Genomic DNA, 21,060 nt, shown 5'->3' with positions numbered 1-21,060 from the left:
TTATCAAGACATGGGAGCAAGAGAGGCACTTGCTGGCACTATGTCACTAAACAATGTAATAGCTACTCAGTAAGCGCACGTTGTTCTTAAATAAAATAGTTATTGGCTACTCCTTGAGAAAGGGATGTGGGTGGCGCTGTGGTCTAAACCACAGAACCTAGGGCTTGCCGATCAGAAGGTCGCCGGTTCGAATCCCCATGACGGAGTGAGCTCCCGTTGCTCAGTCTCTGCTCCTGCCAACCTAGCAGTTTGAAAGCATGTCAAAGTGCAAGTAGATAAATAGGTAAGGTAAGCGGGAAGGTAAAAGGTGTTTCTGTGTGCTGCTCTGGTTTGCCAGAAGCGGCTTAGTCATGCTGGCCACATGACCCGGAAGCTGTACACCGGCTCCCTCGGCCAGTAAAGCGAGATGAGCGTCGCAACTCCAGAGTCTTCTGCAACTGGACCTAATGGTCAGGGGTCCCTTTACCTTTACTCCTTGAGAAATGCTTTAATCATAACTATTAGGACACTCAAAAATATAAGGAATGTAAATCAATACAGGATCTAATTAAAACACACACACACCCCTGGGGGGGAATGTGGTTCCTGTTTCATGGAAACAATCAAGATATCCCAATCAAATTTATTCCAGTTAGAAATGTCATTTTAGTGAGGGAAAATAAGCCAGGTTTTCATGGTGGCTGGGTAGAGGAAAGTATTCATCTATCAAATGACACTTACCAAAGCAGAACGTTCAGTCTACCTGAATATTGGTACATCTGAGTATTTCATTTCAATGTAGAGCCAAAATGAATGTTGAAATGTTGGCATTTCCTGTGGGGTGAAATTTCCATTTATGGAGCTGTGTTAATATTCTGCATATGTTATATTGGAAATTGTCTGACATTTCCTTTTCTTTTTCTTTTGGTAGGGAACATCCCTCTGGCAGCAAAGGAAACTTGTTAAGAGACCTTTTTTGTATGTATAAGATTAGCATGTACTGATTCAAATATCAGGTACTGTAGTAATTTTTGTTAAATATCTCATAGCATGGTGTTTGGACATGCTGACATCTTTCAGAACATAAGGGAGAAGCTATTTCTGTTACATCACCCACCAAGGGAATATATAATCTATGGATGGCAGGATGAACTCCAGAGTGGAGAGATGAATGTCAGTAGTGAAAGTGGGGGGAAAAATGAAAAGCAAGAATTTGTGTTTCAGGAAGCAAGGATGGAGATAGGATGGAGAAGGGAAAGCCTAAAAAGAAAAGGGCAAAAAGCTAAGCTATAGACAAGACTTGCCACTCTGAATTAGGACATGCCATGGGAGGAAGGAAAAGGGCTAGCCAACTCAGTGATAAGTCATGGAGGGGAAGGGTTAACTGAAGATCTGTTCAACAGTGGAATGGACTCTCTCGGGTTGTTGTGGACTCTCCTTCTTTGGAGATTTTAAAGCAGAGGTTGGATGGTCCTCTCTCATTGATGTTTTAGCTGTGTTTCCTGCATTGCAGGGGGTTGTATTAGATTACCCTCAGTGTCCCTTCCAACTCTACGGTTCTATGATTCTATGAAGGAATCGAGGATTAATGGGGAATCAAGACTGTTTAAATAAACAGATCTCAGGAGGGCTCAGAGAATAAAAAAGCTCAGAATTCATCCAACTGGAGAGCTTACAAGGTGGTTTCTAATAGCAAGAGAACCCTGAGGCTCTGAAGACCCCTGTGATCTATAGTGGGAAAGTGGAAGATTTCACAATGTGGAATATAATGCAGAAGAAAACATTTCTATATTCAGCATATATTGTAGCCAGTGTTAGGTATTGAATTTTCTGAAAATCACAATGTCAGACTTATCTGTTCGGTATTTCCACCACCACCCCTTCTAAATCTCATTTCACTCCTTGAGCTTGATGAGACTTGAGCTATTGGCTTTATTGGTTCCGAAACAAATACCAACATTTATTTCATATGATATGCATTATTATGCACTTAATGATGGTGAGGATTCCAGTTTGATCCACATTTTGGAGAGCACATATTCATTTTGCCAGCCTTGGATCAGTGTGCAGATCAGGATGTTGAACTGTGGATCAAGCTGCACACTTGACAAACTGATCTTGAGAAAAACAAATGGCAAGGAAAAAATGCAGAAAAATAGACTTGGCTTTAAATTAGGCCATTCCGCATGTGCATTTTACTTTGTCCCTCTCCATGTACTTAACCAAACTTTAGCACCTGAGAAAATGGAACTAGCAACCATTAAGAAAAACAGGGGGAGAAAACCAAGAATGCTTCAGATTCCACGAGGATGTCAAGAGCCAATGCTTCTGAGAGACTATGCAGAGCATCAGTTATGTCTTTGTAGCGCTACTGATTCTCCTCCCTGCACACAAAGAGGGCAGTTTCATAAAATGAAAGTATATTTTGGAGTTGGCAAAAATTGAATTGCCGTGATCTTCATTTCAAAAGTGCTACTTTGAAACATGCCTCTGTTTCTAATAAAACAAAATTGCATTGCTATGTGAAAGTTCAAGTCTGAAACACTGCAACCCGGGTCTCGTTCAAGCACAGCTTACCACAGATTGCTTTTAAAACCCAGAACAAAAATACTTTTCAGAATCATTACATGGTTCATGCAGCATGTAAAGTGGGAAATGAGTATTTTTAAAAACTCAAACATCCATGCCTAGAAATATGTCAATTTAGTACAAATGTTCTGTTGGGTAAGTACATTTTCATCTATTTCTGTGAAACAAATACCTTCAGCTATTGTTCATGCTGAAATCTGCCAAAAAGAACCCTATCATTCAAGCTCTCGGGGATCGCCTGTACTGAATGCAATAAAGGAACACCACTGCAAAAGAGAAGAAAATGAAAAAGTGCCTCCGTCTAGCAGGGTACAATGGGCAAATGAATTGCAGTCAGAGCCCCTGGGGTGGGGGGGGGGGAGGGAGGCAGGCCACTCAGTGATGGGACATGTGGATACACGCCATGCTGATTCCCACCCCACCTTTCCTATGTAGCAATGTGAGATTACCTACAGTAGATACCAGCTATGCGGCCAAACAGGAATATTCTCCATATATGCTAGTTAGCTGGGATGTACAGTATGTTGTTGCTAATTATTGCATTTGTTAATCGCGTTTCACATTACTGTACACTGCAGGCCATTGAAAGAATAGTCAGATGGGGTGCTGTGATTATCAGCTCAATTTGCTTTGGTCTCTTTCAGCAGGAAATGAAGCAGGTAGGAAGGAGATTTGTTTCCATCTCAAAGCCATTGCCTGCAGCCCGCATGCAGCCCACTGATTTTATGCAACACATTTTGCCTCTGCCTGTAATCATCTAGAAAGTGAGGAAATGAGGCCATGCCTGTAGCCTTCTTTCCCCAGCTGCTCATGTTATGTGGGTTTTGATGGTGGTCTCCACTTTGTGTTCAGAATTCAGCCAAAGATGGGTTTGGCTGAAGTGGATGAACATAGGAAATGACACTCCCTGCCCTGCTTTGGTTTTATAATATAACCAGCCTTGCAATCAATTTCTCTATGCTTGGCCTTTTCACTAGGGAGGTCATGAGGATCCAAAAAGTTATTTCCTCCTCACGAAGCTAGCTTGCAAAAATGGTTATTTTTGTTATGCTTGGAGCATTCCCCAATCAGCACCCCATGGAAACAATCACCCATCCCCAACTTGGACAGCCACTCCAGAGGGACCCCGACTGAAATGGATCTAGAAAATCCTTTGAAAGTGCCTGAGAATCTGGTTTGTGGCCACCTGCTCAAGAACCTTGCCCAAGAAGGGACAAGTGAGATAATGAATGAGATAACAGATTTATAAACAAAACGACACTATGCTAGAGGATTTTGAAATCCTGAAGACTCTAGTTTAGACTCCAGAGATAGGATACTTCAACCAATTCAGAATTGCAAAACACAACAACAACAACAACAACAACAACAACAACAACAACAACAACGAAAAATTACACTTCCAGGATAAGCTAAAAACCTTGAGTGACATAACTTGTTCTCAAAAGGCAAATCCATTCAGGAAGACCATTCTCCAAGGTCAACCTTCTAGATTGACTACCAGCATCCTTCCAGTTTAACTACCTAGATCTTTGTTTGAATACCTGCTCAAATCTACCACTCACTAAAAGTTTCCCAGATTTTTCTCAATCCCTTTTTGTTCTGATGCCTTCTCATTGGTCTTTTTTTTTCAATTCCCCTTTACACACTTTTGGATTCCCTACCAATCTTTCAAATATCAGATTTTAATTTTCTTTTGGTTTCTTCTTTGCTTGCTCTCCTCTCCCTGACCACCCCTTGCAAGACTCTTTCAATATTCCCAGTGCATGCCAGGAACATGCTTATCTTGCCTCTAGACTTCAGGCTTGGTGAAGGATCAATGTCTGTGATCCTCTTTTAACTAAGATTTGAAATTACTGTGGGCATAGATGTCTAAGCTCAGTGCCGGGGGCCCAGCTTTGTATACCTATTTACAAGTAGGTCTCATTGAATTTCGTGATTTATTTTTTTCTAATGTAGGACTGGGGTGTGAATTAACTTCCCAACTTTCCATTTCTTGAGCCTGTTTAACAGAAACACTTTGCATTTTTGCTAAATGATAAATTCCCCTCTGTGCTTTTACACTACAGTCATTTACAATGTGATCCACTTACAATTATGACAGGTTGTTCCTGTATAGCCACTTTCACCACAATCGCAATGGAACGTTGTCCAGGATTGAGAGCATTCTCCTCCATGTTCACAGTAGTCTGGTAGACACCTGAGTGAGGAGGGTGAGAAAGGACAGTTCAGCAAGAGCAACAACAAAGGTATTAGTTGCTTTTAACCAGATTACATATGCAATGAAATGTGCAGCGTATTGCCCTTTGCATAACTTTTCCTAAGCCACTACCTTTCCTATGGCTACAAACATTGGTGCATAGACGGAAACCCTTCCTAAGTTTTCTGCTTAGCTTGAAACAAAGGCGTTCAGAAGAATAGCTTGCACTGACCAGAATGAATTCAAAGCCAAGTCAAAATTAACAACCAAAAGAGGTTAGCTTTGTGAATTCTTTCTGTGTCAAGGCAACATAAAATGTATGTTTTATTCTGGCCTCCGATAAGGAGAAGTAATGTAAGATGAACATACTGGTAGATGCAAAACTTTCATCATGTTTTCCTGTTTGGGGTGCTAAACTGGGTATCTGGCTATACTAGGTTCAAGGATATATAAGTAAAGAGAGCTATTAAAAATAAAAATAAAAAGAGAGTGGGTTATGAATAATAAAATTTATGCTCTCCCCCTCACTCTCACCAGATTTTCTCCTGAGCTCTGATACTAGTGAAATGAAGAAAGCAACATAAACTGCAGTGAAGCACAGGAAGTCAACAGAAGTGGGAACAGTGGGTGGTGGACCCAACCTGAGAGCTCATTTCAAAGCCTTAGTTATGCGGACATAAATGCAGAATCAGCTCTGCTGGTACTCTTGAGGGCTAGGTTCCCCCTCAGAATAGAACTTAAAACAGATTTCTCCCAGGTGCTACACTGTGAATATTTATGAAATTTTATTGGCACAAAGAAAAAGGCTGTTTGGAGTTTTTCAGACTCTGGCTCACTCACTTGGGAGGAAGATCAAGTCTCAACTCCTGGCATCATTCCCATGTTAAAATGATATCATGTGACTCTGGGGCCCAGGTGATTAAGAACATAGCAGGTCCTGGAACATAGCAGGCTGGAGGGAAAAGGCCAATGACCCAGAAAACATTTGTTTCATCAAGTCATTTGACATCATCTTATTACCTGGGCTCACTATTGAATGTTATCAGAGTAGCAAGGATGAAGTGCCACTGCTCACAGTAGATTGTACTGAGCTACATGGAGCTATATTTGGGTTCCATGAAAAACAACTTTGTAATTTGTCCTGTCACAGCATCACATCAAGGTATTTTTCACTGCCCCCTGCAGTCCCTCTTCTCTCCCCACCCCATTCATTTTCAAAATGTAGGTTGGAATCTTTTTTTTTTTTAATGCCCCTAAGAAGGATTTAACTTATTTTGTTTGTTCAGAAACAAGTTGACTATGCTTATGATTTTAGTCAGATAACTAACACTTCTTCTTTTTTTTTTTTAAAAAAAGGAATTATGTGCTATTCGATTATACTGAGGGACACAGTGCCATAGTTAGCATTGTGAGGTTATTATATCTAATTAGCTCACAATTATTTGTCTAATTACCTCATAATTATTTATCAGAATTAGCCTAGCAGAGATATTATCCACACTAAACATATAATCAAGGGCTTGATATCCTGTTGTGCATTTGCTTTCACCACCTTTACTGTGTGTTACTCATGCAGAAACAGGGCCAGCTCAACATATTTTTCTGCCTGTGCCAAAGGACAAGATGGTGTATATCTACTCCACCCAACATTCCATGTGCAAAGGCCTAAAAACCTGTCAACTGAATTTTTCTTCTTGCTAGCTTAGGAGGTGCTAGCAGCAGAGATACACAGCTCTGTCCAGTCCCTGCCTCTCATCATTTGCCACCTGAGGCTGCTACCTAATGGTAGGGCTGGCCCTGCCCAGAAATATAGCTTTAAACAAAGCATAGGCATTGGATTATCTCTGAAAGGTTACAGTGGGGGGGGGGGTTGCTGCCATCACCTCCCCAAAAATGCTGAAGGGTGCTCCCTTAAGGAGTCTGGGGGTGTGGCCATGTCCAAAGCCGTGGAAGGTGAGGGCCTAAGGCACGCCCCCTATCGGTGGCCCCAGGGTGAGTTCCTAGCTGATCGGCATCGCAGGGCTCATCCAACGGTGGTTAACCCTTCACAGACTGCCAGCACAACGGGCTGGAGTCAGATATAGTTGGTTAGATGCAATGCCTAAGCCAATACCTCTCTACACCCGTAATCAATAAACCTGTGGCCTTTTCATGCCCATTAGCCTTATTCAACGTGTCCTGTGTCTTTATTTACTCCTGGCGGGATCTGGGTATCGCCACACAAAGTACAATTCCACACCTTGACATGGAAAACTTTGATTATAAGTGAGATGAATAAGGATTTATTTATTCCCATTGTGAAAATGCATAACCCGCAGTTAATATGTATCTCACTCTATGTAGTATACATATTACATGTGTGTATATGTATTCATTGGTTTCGTGACTGCTTGATCCTTACAGGAAATGAAAAAAATAACCTACACGCAAATAGTAAAAATAGTAAATCCAGAAACTTATCTGGATGTACTGTTTCAGTATAGGTCACTTATATATGTGTATATATATCCCCTGTGAATAAAATTAATAAAAATTATCTCACACGACACACAGTGTATCAATTTATGTGTGTGATAGTGACAGCATAAACATGCCTGGGTTTTCAACCCCTCCACAGTAACAATACACTGTTGTGCCTCATTGTCATTATCAGCAGTACTGTGTTATAGAGAAGTGTCTCAATGAAATTGCCTCTGTCTCAAATTACTTGTGTCTTAGATTCTGTTTTATACATTCCTGCTTTCAATCAGGAACTAGCTGCTGCAGGCATCATCGCCTCCTGGACACAGGCATCCAAGTTAAGTCCAAAGACAAGTTCAAAGAGACAAAATGTGGATACTGGACTGTAGTTTGAGAGTCCTGGATTCTTCCAGAGAGTTTATCTGGACAAATAAATGAGCTGCTAGTTAATCACAGGAATGGTTGCTTGTGCTTTTTGGATAGCAGTCCTATTTCTACAGTCGTATCCTAGGAAGAGGGGGCTGGGAATTATAAAAGGAATAATCAAAACTATGGGGCCTTGCCCCATGGCATTATCCCTCTTTCCGTCCATGGGAGTTTTCAGAGAAAGTGCCTTCCTGCTGTGGCTCTGGCTTGATTGCCTAATTTCACACTGTCCTTGCTCTTGACAAATAACAAACAAACTCTTGCCAGATAATTATCACAGAAGGAGTTCTTGGCTCTCTGAGAGCTGGCAATGCCATTTCTCAGTTTTATTAGGCCTCCCTGTCAGGCATACTTGAGGAACAATCAGATAGGGAAACCCAGCCATCTCCAACTGCATGATCAAGCCTGTATATAAACATGACACTGGACTACAAACAAGTGGATGGGGTGTTGTTGTTTTAAAACTTTAGTCAAGCTTATCTGAAAGTTCCATTATAGGAACACGGGAAGCTGCCTTGGTCCATGCTCATGATTGTCCACACTGACCGGCAACAGCCAGGAGTTTTTCCCAGCCCTGCCTGTAGATGCATGAAAGCAGGGGTGCAGATTTCAACAAATGGATTCTCCAAAATTCTCCCATAATTTGGGGAGAAGTCGGAATAAGAAACTGGACGATTTTTTTTGAAAATTCTTGCCCGGAGAAACTGGTTCAGGTTTATTGTCTATGGTTCTGTACCTGACATCTTCAGCTATACATAGCATTTCAGGCAACAGTGTTGGGTTAAAAAATGGCTGTGCAATCCTATGCATGCTTACTCACAATTAAATGGGGATTCCTGTATATGACTGTAGCATTGTTTATTGAATTGTGAAGTTGCCAGACATAGGTTGACTCACATAAGGTGTGTGGTCATATGTCCATCCCATCCATCTCACTTGACAGTTGCAGGCCATGGCAACTAGTTTACTTGCCTGTGCTTCACTCAGGAACAGCCCATGCATACCTCAAGGGAGCCATTCAGGCCCTTCTAGCATCAGGGCTGGCTACCCTGTTACATTTAATTCCAAGGCAATCCACTGACCATGAGGAAGCGGTTATGCGAACAGTGGCAACGCTGGGAATTATGTACTGTCAGGAAGGGAAAGATGAATGCACAATGAAAGTCCAGGATCCCCCAAGAGAGGGTGTTAAAGGTAGTGAAGGAAGGACTGCAAAGCAATGTCTTCTCTTGACAACTTTTTCTAGCTCACTGCAGGTTAATTATTCCAGGGAAATACAATATTAAATATTGGCTTCTTCAATCCCAGCAAGGGAATTTGATTTCACTATAAAACAAATAAAGTCGAAACACACAGGGCATAATTAGAAAGAAGATTCTCCAGTTTCCATGGCCAGTTTTAAAGAAAAAGAATTAATAAGTTGAGATCAGCTGCAACCCACAAATTAAATGTTAAAGAGCTTGCATGTGCAAAAACAACCCTCCGTTTCCATTTTCTCCTTTCCTTTTCCTTTCTCTCTCTCTCTTTTCTTAGCCTGTAATAAGATGTGATTTCCCTCTGGTCTGCTTTCTATAATACAACACGCACATTTTTGAGCAGAAAATGCTACGTCTGAAATTAAATTTCCAAGCATAAATCCACGTTGGTTTAAGAACATCAGGGCAGGCAGAAAGGAGAATCATCTATTTTAAAAGCAATCTCTGATTAGGAGTAGTGCTCTGCCAAAAATAATTTCCCTTTTTTATGTTTGCTTGTTTGTTTGTTTGGTCTTGCATTATTCATCATTTTATGAGGAACAGAATGCACCTGAAAATTATCAAACTGGGGAGAAAGTTCAGTGACATTTTCATGGGTGGGGGCAGAGTTTTTGTCATGCTTTCCTCACTTCTGAAGTAGCCAATGTGTGTACATAAGTATCCTTTCTTTCACTCTGCACATCATTTCACTAGTGATCTGCACTCTATAGCCTTTGTGTCCAAAGTATATAATATATCTAATTTATGTTGGAAAGGTAGGGACTATTAACAAGATTCAAGTCTAGCTATCACATCCTGTCTTCATGCTTTGTGCCATTTAAGACCTTCTCTCTTGGAGTTCTGTTTGGATTGAACATCAGGCCAACAAATAGCTGGACCTGAATTGTTTTATCTGTATATATTAGAAAGTGTTTTGTCTGTCCATTTATTTGTTCTCTATAGGGTTAGCTGCTTCTCAATATATTGCCACCAAATATGGTATGGCAGACTTCATCACTTTTTGGATACGGAGAGCCATTTAGAATCAATGAGGTGGTCCGAAATGTCAGTTTGACCTGACTTTGCCTGTTTTTTGACATAGATTTGGCTGCCACTAAAGATATTAAACTCAGAATGAGAGTGGGGGGGGGATCTTCACTGACATTTGAATGCCAGCTGCCATTTTGAATCAAGATGGTAGACTAATACATGACTTTAGTGTGACTTCACCCAATTTATGGTGGGTCCAAACTAAAAAAAATTACACCATACATATACAAATCACAATTCTTTGTGTTTCTAAAAAATTCCGGGCAGCAGAAGGGAGTGAGTTATTTGAGAGTGGGTACAATTAGGTCACTGTTCAAGAACAATGGGGAAAACAATAAAAGGTATGAAAAGACATGGGTAAGGAAGGAGGGAATGAGGCAAACTACAATTACATGAGGACTCAGGACCGAGTGGAGAAGCAATAGGTCACAAACATCCCAATTCAGATTTCTGGGATTCATTGCAGAACTTCAATTTTTACAGGAAAAGATGGATTATATTTCATTAACCACTACCTACCCACCCACCCCCTGCCTGTCTGTGACCTATGATCTTTGTACTTGAAACCAATGATGACAAACTAATAGGAAAGTAGTGAGACTTCCCAGAGCTATTTCTCCCAAAATTTGTCCTTCTGTATTTTCATCTATTTTCTGTTAATTGGTTCCACCTAGATTTCCACAGAGGCTGTGATGATAGCGTCCATCACCCAGTAATCCACCAAGTCCCTTTGAAACCTTCTGAAATTGCTTTTGTAAACTTAGTGCCTTTCCATAGAACCTGTGGTGCTTAAAATATCTGTTACGTGTTCATCAAAGTCATCCGTGTGCTTGACAGAAATTTCATTATCCTTATTGTGGTTTCTGGTAGAAAATAGAGAGATAAAATTCCTCTTCACTGAAAAGCTGGATCATTCTATTCATCTATTTTATCAGCCAACCAGCGACAGAGCTGAGATTTACTGCAGAAGAATTTCACAACTTCAACAAGGTAATTTTACAGAGGTTTTCAGTTGTAAGCACTGGGGATGCTTTTCAAAGAGGTTGAAATAACACATATGGAGCACAGCAGTACAGAATGATGGACTCCGGGGCTCTCATTACATTAATTATTTGGTGACTGGTATTTTATATATATTCTTGTGGAATCATAGTGTACATTTCTTTAATGCAAAAGGTAAATCTCGGAAGTACAAAAAAGCAGGTACAGTGTTGCAGTGTGGTTTGGTTTCTGTTTTCACTGTGTAGATGCCAGTATCTGTGCTGATCCTGAAAGTAAGTGTAGACTGGATAAGCTTTAGAGAGTCCCCCTGGAGCGGAGTAGGAATGGAGTGGGAAGATATCCAGTCTTTGTGAATTCTGATATTAATTCAGGGGTGTGGAACATGTGGCCCTCCAGATGTTGTGGAGCTACAACTCCCATAATCTCGGAGCACTGGCCATGCTGACCTGTGCTGATGGAAGCTGAAATAAGTCTTCAGGATCTTCACAAAGGAGGAGGAGGAGGAGGAGGAGGAGCAGGAGGAGGAGGAGGAGGAGGAGGAGGAAGAGGAGGTGGAGGAGGAGAGCTATCCATGGGACTTTACACTTCATGGGACTTTACACTTCTCCCAATACTGCAATACAGTACTTGGCTTAAAGAAACATGTCAAAATCCTTGTAATTTTTAAAGAGATAAAACACATCCCAAAATAGTATTTAAATATGGATGTACATGCAAATTTTCATGTAGATCTTTAAAAAAAAAAATTGTAGGCGAGTGTAGAAATAGAACAGCCTGGACCTATGAATGAACACATGCTGCAAACAGGAAGCAGACAGGTTCATCCATACTTAAGGCATAGCTGCCAAGTACCCCGTATTTCCCGGGAAACCCCATTTTTTCTTACCGTTTCCCGGCGGTCTCCCGTTTCAGCTCCTCTCCCGTTAATCTCCCTTATTTTGGCTCCTGTCGGCGGCCATTTTTCTGGTGCCGCTTTGCTCATCTGTGGACACCAGAAAATGGCCGACGCCAGTGCCGGAAGTCGCATCTACGCATGTCCGGAAGTGCGTAGACGCAACTTCCAGTGTCGCTTTGCCCATCGATGGGCACCGAAAATGGCCGGCGCCAGCACCGGAAGTTAGCAATGGCCGGCGCCAGCACCGCTAGCACCGGCCATTTTAGCACCGGTGTCGCGCAGCTGCCGATCCCGGATTTCTCTGCAAGAGACTTGGCAGGTATGACCTAAGGGTCAGGTTAGTATGATGGCACATGTGCTGGGGTTAGCTGGAACCCCTGAGCCCCACCCAGGTTTATACCATTTATTTTAGCAAAAGTATTAATTTATTTATCATTTATTTGATCACCCTTCAAGTAAACAGGAAGCCCATGAAGCCATGTCTGTCAGGTTCTGACCCAGAGAACTATGGCTCGTGTAATTTGGATGTTACACTATTTGTTCTGCCAGCTTCAACAGTAATGTCAAAAGTGGGTCAGATTGCATGTATGGTGAAATCAGGGGTTCACCTTATTATCAGATTTCTAAGTTCTGTGCTAGCTGTGTCTTAGCTATAAGGTAACATGGGGACAATATAGGTAGAATTTTTCTAGGCTTTGTAACGGAGTACTATTGCAGTTATGACTAAGTGAATGAAATGCTTGGGAATCTGTGTCATTCTGACTCAGAAATAAGAGTCTCGGAAGCTTGCAGGGGAAAAGATCACTGGAGCAGCAGGAAGGTAAGCAGGAAAGTGATTCTCTTGCATTTGGTTTTTCCTCATTTTAAAAAAGAATTGATTTCTTGATTTCTTGAAGAAAGTCTGGAAAAGTAGGATGCTTTCAGAGACAAGTTCACTCATCTTTAGTTAGGCTAATTTTAACTAATATCCATTTTACATCTTCAATAAAACTGTGCCCTAATTTATTTTAATTACTATCTCTTTCATTCCTTCTGGAATATGGGAGCAAGGACTTTACAGAAACAAAGTCTTTTCACCTAGCTCTGAACACTGCCTCTACACATACACACACCTCCCACATCCATCCCCAAACCAAGAAATTAATTGGGAGCTTAAAGCTCAAACTAAAAATAAGCAAGATATATTCTGAAAATGCAGTATATATTTATAATGAGGTATGATTGAAAAGCACAGATTCACATATATGACCTCTTCCACCCCCTCCGCAGAGATTTTTGCAATTCGAGCATAGATTAATTCCTCACTTATTGTGAAAACTGGAAAAAAGACCACAAAATATTACAAACTCACAAGCACTTTTGCTAAGCCCAACGGTTCATTTCTTTTTTAACCCACTCTTCATCATACGCAGTCTCATGGTGGGGTACCAGGAGTAATTCCAAGAAAAAAACATTAAAATCAATCACCATAATTTCTACATCCCTGTTTTATAGTGCAAATGAATGCATGCCTATTCAGAAGTAAGGTTCATCAATTACCAGAGGATGTGCTAATAATAATAGCTATGTCTGCAGAGCTTCTTTTCCTGATCGTCTGAAGTGAGTTCTTCCTCATCACTAGCAACTAGGAAACTCGATAAGGGGGAAATCACACTTTGGTACAGCAGGCTAGTCTTCAAGTTACTTCCTAAAATTCTGAAATTTCCACCACGTGAATTGGGAGGGGGGTATTTTATTTTTTACTATGCTTCTAAAAACTGCTACGGTATGAACCTGCAACCTGCAAAGGATTCCATTTAAGCAAAACAGAAAGTGTAATAAGGCAATGACATGTTTTGATCATTCAAACATCTCCTTTTCTTTACCATCCCTTTACAACTTCAAAGCTATCAAATTCTGTTTGTGCATAACATTTAATCTTTGCACAAATCTGCAACTTGATTTAATTTGCATACTCCATCTCCCACAAACTAATATGGAGGGGGGGGAGAGAGAGAGAGAGAGAAGGAGAGAGTGAGTGGAAGAGATGATGCTTCATGCAATTCCAAATTCTTCCCAGCAATACTTTTTCCAGTTACTCCATTTCACCTAATGTTGGAGGATTAGAATTTTCACTTACAGCAAACTGTACTTATAAGCCACTTGGCTGAAAGAAAACAAAACACACGAGAAGAAGAGAGAATAATTACCTGTCTTTGATGCCACAGAGATCAATGCGCAAATCACTAAAATTCCCCAGGGAACCTTGCTGAACTAAAATGAGGTCCTTGGGCTGGTTATCAATAAAGATGAGTCTCATGCAGCCTTGAAAAGCCGTAATGGGATTTAAACATTTTGAATCGGTAAAATTGCCAGGGCACCCTGTGGGACAGAGAGGGGAGAAAAGAGTGAGATGAAGAATACTTAAATGATAATTTATTTCCTTGGGGGTTCACTGATGGAAGGTCTAATTATTCCTAGTGTTCTCATTGCCTGCTCGATGTGAGCAAGTTACAAATTCTATGGCAATAAATAACAATTAAAGAAAGAAAGCAGGCAATAGTGGTGACAGAATACAGATACTTGGAGAAGCTCAAAGTTTTTGCTTGTCTTCTTTTAAAGCTACAAAGTGCAGTCAAGATTCAGTAAAAGAGTTGCCACTGTTTTCAACTGGATGTTTGTGGATTGGATCTGAAGGGCAGAACCTACCAGGAGCATCTGTACAAATTCCATTAGGAAGCACCCTTGTGTACCAGGTACAGCTCACCAGACCCTGTCATCTGGATTCAGCTAGCCCTACGCCAACACATCCTTGTTATCCACTGAGCAGAAAAGGACCTTGTCCAAATGACAGATCTGGCTATATTAAGTTATTAGGGATCTTTGTTGAATCTGAACTTTGGCTCCACACAATACTAGCATCATCCAAGCTTGGAGGGCAGCCATGCATCCTATTAAGGTTGACAAGGCACGGCAGGGAGTGAGTTGATTAGTGAAAACTTCATTCTGGCCCAAGTGGGTGGAATAACAGTCCCATAGCAGAAAGCGGTTTGATTCTCCCTTGTTCTACAGAGATGATGGTGCCCACCTCTCTATTCTGGGTTGTGACATTTTTTCAGAGGATCTGCAAAAAGCTCTCTATGAAATCTTGTGTTTGGGGATGGAGGCAAACTTGCTGGAGTTGATACCGTAGTCTCATGTGGCCTTTGGTCCAGGCAAGCAGAACTGGTTGGTTAAACATCTGGTGCATTATTGGGTTAAGGGCACATTTTATTCACCTTCCACTTCCTTTGGCTTGAGAGGGGAGGTCTTTGGGGGGGGGGTGCTTTAGGCATTGCATGCACACCTTATTGAATGCTGGATAGCAGAGCCATGGTGTGTTTGTCGAGTCTGAAAAACCCAAGGTTCATGTTGCAAGGAGGGAGAATGACTTTCCAATCCTTTGCTGTGTGGCCAAAGTTTGTACAGTGGAACCTCTGGTTACGAATTTTATTCGTTCCGGAGGTCTGTTCTTAAGCTGAAACTCTTCTTACCCTGAGGTGTGCTTTTGCTAATGGGGCCTCCTGATGCACGTTTTTTGTTCGCATCCTGGGGCAAAGTTCACAACCAGGAGCAGCTACTTCCGGGTTAGCAGAGCTCGTAACCTGAAGCGTGCATAAGCAGAAGCATTTGTAACCAGAGGTACCACTGTAACTGTAAACATGCCCAGGAGATGGGAGGAATCCAATCTTTCCTTATCAAGAACTCACCTTCTCAGACTCCTATGATTTGACCAATGTGGTTAATTGTGGCTTGTTTTTTTGTTTTGTTTTGTTTTGCAGATCCTCCAGTTTGTTATATTTAATAAATTTACACACATTTTGCATCTTGAGCCTTCTCTATGTGTGTGCTTACAAATATATTCCCCATCTCTCAGCATGTCAGGCCTTATATGATGAGATTCTGCCTGGTTATGCTTTCCACACTTTTCACAGTGAGTCCATCTCTCTGAATCCAGGACTTATTAGTGTTATCATAGAACAGGAAGACCTAATCCGTTATAAGCTTCCATTTCCCTTTTTGTGCTTGTTCTGGTTAAGCCCTTGCAGCCCACTATAATGTACCAAGACTGATCTCACACATTTCCCTGCCAAAACGGGGAGACTGTCAAGTCAGTGACAAATTATAATATATGATGGGTGGCTCATTTGGGCTTGCTGGGTCACAGATTGTGCAAGCCCATTCAGGAATCAATTCCACAGCACTTGAGCAAGCAAACTGACACAGGAATAGAATTAAAGGTTCTATATGCCTGGCTAAGCCATGGAATGACCACCAGCTAACACAATTAGGTAATAGTAGCAATGAATTGGCAGATGTCTAAGTATTGGCTCCATGCTGCCTGCTGATAAGGTATGCCCTGGAAACCCTATGCCACCTTTTTCAATATGGCATTTAAATTGCGCTGAGCTTTACACCAGCTTGCTAGGGTCATGTCAGCATCTGGGCTACGACTACTGCTACGCTGAGGGAGAATCGGAGAGGGGAAATGAAAATGTCATCTGAAAGCAGTTTGCACTCCGGATATAATCGAGGAGCACAGAGTAAACTCTGTGAAATATCATAGGTGCAAAAGTCAAACCAAAAAGAAGTCTTTAATCCCACCACATCCTGCACAAATGTTAGCAACAGAAGCGTTGCCACATATAAAAGCAGTCATCATAGCCAAACAGGGTTAAACTGAGGCAAATGTTGTCCTACCCTTCATTTCATAGTGGGTGGGTGGGTGAAGGGAGGTTAAGACAATGTTGCTGTTCCATCTTTAAACAGAAGAAAGGAAGGAAGGAAGGAAGGAAGGAAGGAAGGAAGGAAGGAAGGAAGGAAGGAAGGAAGGAAGGAAGGAAGGAACTTTTAGAAAGCAAGGATTCTAAAATCTCCAAAGATTACTCTCTAATACACAGAGGTGCAAAATCTTTCCCACATTGCTGGTTATGTTTGCTTCTAAAGAAAGAAAGATTTGAGTTTATAAGGAAGTTGTATAGGGGCTAAGCTGAACCCAAATGCAAGCCTGTTAACTGTGCTTCCGCAAGGGTGTTTATTTAAATTGCTTAAAATGTTACTTTTGTCCTTTTTATTGATTTTAATCACAGGGGCTTTGAATGGCATAAATACCCACCAAGCCCCTAGCTTGATAACAATTTTTTTAAAAAAATACCTTTCAATTAAAAACTGGAAAGCAACACTTCATAGTTATAAAGAAAACTCTGCTATTTTTTGAGCTCTAAGGGTTGATGTTTTCAAAGAGTTTATAACGCCCATCAATTTTGAAGTGCATACATTTGTAAGTATTTTATATTTAAATGTGCAAGCACTTATGGTAATTCTAAAATGTTGTATTTGGTAGTATAATAGTGCAGAAGAACAATTATTTTATTGTGATGCTGGCTTGTGTGAACAAGCAATATATGACTGGCTCATAGACAAATATATTGGACAATATGGGAGCAAGCAGTGTCTGCTACAAGCCAAAATTCTGGAGCCTTAGCTAATGTCACACAAATAGAGTTTTCGTGCCCACAGTGAACACTGGCCAAACCGAGGGAATTACATAATGACCAGCAAAACCTCTCAGAAACCTCTTATACGCTACTAGACTAGAACAGACCATATGATATCTACAATGTGTACACATCATACCTTTAAAGCACATTTGAACCACATTGATTCCCTCAAAGAATTCTGGTCAGTGCAATTTACCCCTCATAGGATTGCATTTCCCAGAAACCCTTAAAAAACTTAAAAATGGAAAGCGTAATGCTGGTGGTCAACAAAAGAGGTTTAAAGACTGTCTCAAGGTAAATGTAGTATAAACACTGACAACTGGGAAACACTGTCCGTGAGTGCTCCAATTGGAGAACAGCCTCTACCAAAGGTGCCATGGGCTTTGAAGACACTAGAACTCAGGATGCAAGGGACAAACATGCTAAGAGGAAGGCATGCTTGGCAAATCCACACCATGATCAATTCCTGCCCAGAAACCAATGTCCCCACTGTGGAAGGACATGCGGATCAAGAATTGGCCTCCACAGTCACTTATGGACCCATTGTTAAAACCGTGTTTATGGAAGAAATCTTACTTGGGCACGAGTGATCGCAGAAGAAGAAGAAGAAGAAGAAGAAGAAGAAGAAGAAGAAGAAGAAGAAGAAGAAGAAGAAGAAGAAGTATATGCAATCATAGACTCATGTTTAGGTCCAGTTGCGGACGACTCTGGGGTTGTGGCGCTCATTTCGCTTTACTGGCTGAGGGAGTTGGCATACAGCTTCCAGGTCATGTGGCCAGCATGACAAAGCCACTTCTGGCAAAACCAGAACAGCGCACAGAAACGCCGTTTACCTTCCCACCGGAGCAGTACCTATTTATCTACTTGCACTTTGACGTCTTTTCGAACTGCTAGGTGGGCAGGAGTCATGTTGTTGTTGTTTAGTCGTTTAGTCGTGTCCGACTCTTCGTGACCCCATGGACCAGAGCACGCCAGGCACTCCTGTCTTCCACTGCCTCCCGTAGTTTGGTCAAACTCATGTTCGTAGCTTCGAGAACACTGTCCAACCATCTTGTCCTCTGTCGTCCCCTTCTCCTAGTGCCCTCAATCTTTCCCAACATCAGGGTCTTTTCCAAGGATTCTTCTCTTCTCATGAGGTGGCCAAAGTATTGGAGCCTCAGCTTCACGATCTGTCCTTCCAGGGAGCACTCAGGGCTGATTTCCTTAAGAATGGATAGGTTTGATCTTCTAGCAGTCCATGGGACTCTCAAGAGTCTCCTCCAGCACCATAATTCAAAAGCATCAATTCTTCGGCGATCAGCCTTCTTTATGGTCCAGCTCTCACTTCCATACATCACTACTGGGAAAACCATAGCTTTAACTATACGGACCTTTGTCGGCAAGGTGATGTCTCTGCTTTTTAAGATGCTGTCTAGGTTTGTCATTGCTTTTCTCCCAAGAAGCAGGCGTCTTTTAATTTCGTGACTGCTGTCACCATCTGCAGTGATCAAGGAGCCCAAGAAAGTAAAATCTCTCACTGCCTCCATTTCTTCCCCTTCTATTTGCCAGGAGGTGATGGGACCAGTGGCCATGATCTTGGTTTTTTTGATGTTGAGCTTCAGACCATATTTTGCGCTCTCCTCTTTCACCCTCATTAAAAGGTTCTTTAATTCCTCCTCACTTTCTGCCATCAAGGTTGTGTCATCTGCATATCTGAGGTTGTTGATATTTCTTCCGGCAATCTTAATTCCTGCTTGGGATTCATCTAGTCCAGCCTTTCGCATGATGAATTCTGCATATAAGTTAAATAAGCAGGGAGACAATATACAACCTTGTCGTACTCCTTTCCCAATTTTGAACCAATCCGTTGTTCCATATCCAGTTCTAACTGTAGCTTCTTGTCCCACATAGAGATTTCTCAGGAGACAGATGAGGTGATCAGGCACTCCCATTTCTTTAAGAACTTGCCATAGTTTGCTGTGGTCGACACAGTCAAAGGCTTTTGCATAGTCAATGAAGCAGAAGTAGACGTTTTTCTGGAACTCTCTAGCTTTCTCCATAATCCAGCGCATGTTTGCTATTTGGTCTCTGGTTCCTCTGCCCTTTCGAAATCCAGCTTGCACTTCTGGGAGTTCTCGGTCCACATACTGCCTAAGCCTGCCTTGTAGAATTTTAAGCATAACCTTGCTAGCGTGTGAAATGAGGGCAATTGTGCGGTAGTTGGAGCATTCTTTGGCACTGCCCTTCTTTGGAATTGGGATGTAGACTGATCTTCTCCAATCCTCTGGCCATTGCTGAGTTTTCCAAACTTGCTGGCATATTGGGTGTAGCACCTTAACAGCATCATCTTTTAAAATTTTAAATAGTTCAGCTGGAATATCATCACTTCCACTGGCCTTGTTATTAGCAGTGCTTTCTAAGGCCCATTTGACTTCACTCTCCAAGATGTCTGGCTCAAGGTCAGCAACCACACTACCTGGGGTGTACGAGACCTCCATATCTTTCTGGTATAATTCCTCTGTGTATTCTTGCCACCTCTTCTTGATGTCTTCTGCTTCTGTTAGGTCCTTACCACTTTTGTCCTTGATTATGGTAATCTTTGTACGAAATGTTCCTTTCATATCTCCAATTTTCTTGAACAGATCTCTGGTTTTCCCCATTCTATTGTTTTCCTCTATTTCTTTGCATTGCTCATTTAAGAAGACCCTCTTGTCTCTCCTTGCTGTTTTTTGGAAATCTGCATTCAGTTTCCTGTATCTTTCCCTATCTCCCTTGCATTTTGCTTGCCTCCTCTCCTCCGCTATTTGTAAGGCCTCGTTGGACAGCCATTTTGCTTTCTTGCATTTCCTTTTCCTTGGGATGGTTTTCGTTGCTGCCTCCTGTATAATGTTACGAGCCTCCATCCATAGTTCTTCAGGCACTCTGTCCACCAAATCTAAATCCTTAAACCTGTTCCTCACTTCCACTGTGTATTCATAAGGGATTTGATTCAGATTGTATCTTACTGGCCCAGTGGTTTTTCCTACTTTCTTCAGTTTAAGCTGGAATTTTGCTATAAGAAGCTGATGATCTGAGTTACAGTCAGCTCCAGGTCTTGTTTTTGCTGACTGTATAGAGCTTCTCCATCTTTGGCTGCAGAGAATATAATCAATCTGATTTCGATGCTGCCCATTTGGTGATATCCATGTGTAGAGTCGTCTCTTGTGTTGTTGGAAGAGAGTGTTTGTGATGACCAGCTTGTTCTCTTGACAGAACTCTATTAGCCTTTGCCCTGCTTCATTTTGAACTCCAAGGCCAAACTTGCCAGTTGTTCCTTTTATCTCTTGATTCCCTACTTTAGCATTCCAATCCCCTGTAATGAGAAGAACATCCTTCTTTGGTGTCATTTCTAGAAGGTGTTGTAGGTCTTCATAGAATTGGTCAATTTCACTTTCTTCAGCACCGGTAGTTGGTGCATAAACTTGGATTACTGTGATGTTAAAAGGTCTGCCTTGGATTCGTATCGAGATCATTCTGTCATTTTTGAGATTGCATCCCATCACAGCTTTTGCCACTCTTTTGTTGACTATGAGGGCCACTCCATTTCTTCCACAGGATTCTTGCCCACAGTAGTAGATATGATAGTCACCCGAACTGAATTCACCCATTCCCTTCCATTTTAGTTCACTGATGCCCAGCATGTCGATATTTATTCTTGTCATCTCATTTTTGACCACATCCAGCTTA

At 41.6% G+C, this 21,060-nt stretch overlaps 1 protein-coding gene across 2 annotated transcripts in view; it reads right to left on the bottom strand.

Annotated features, from left to right (window-relative positions):
• The window catches only part of CNTNAP5 (contactin associated protein family member 5), a 308,410-nt gene that overhangs the window by 126,243 nt on the left and 161,107 nt on the right, over positions 1-21,060 (bottom strand). For both annotated transcript variants that reach the window (XM_088662417.1, XM_035128546.3), the window contains exons 10-11: positions 14,026-14,197; positions 4,662-4,768 (exon numbers count right to left, since the gene is read on the bottom strand). In XM_088662417.1, the coding sequence (XP_088518543.1) occupies positions 4,662-4,768; positions 14,026-14,197 (279 nt within the window). The remainder of the gene's footprint in view (positions 1-4,661; positions 4,769-14,025; positions 14,198-21,060) is intronic.

The sequence above is a fragment of the Zootoca vivipara genome, chromosome 1, assembly GCF_965207765.1.
Source record: "Zootoca vivipara chromosome 1, rZooViv2.hap1.1, whole genome shotgun sequence".
Lineage (NCBI taxonomy): Eukaryota > Metazoa > Chordata > Lepidosauria > Squamata > Lacertidae > Zootoca > Zootoca vivipara.
The sequence above is the reverse complement of the archived record's forward strand: the minus strand, read 5'-3'. Positions and strand labels throughout refer to the sequence as shown.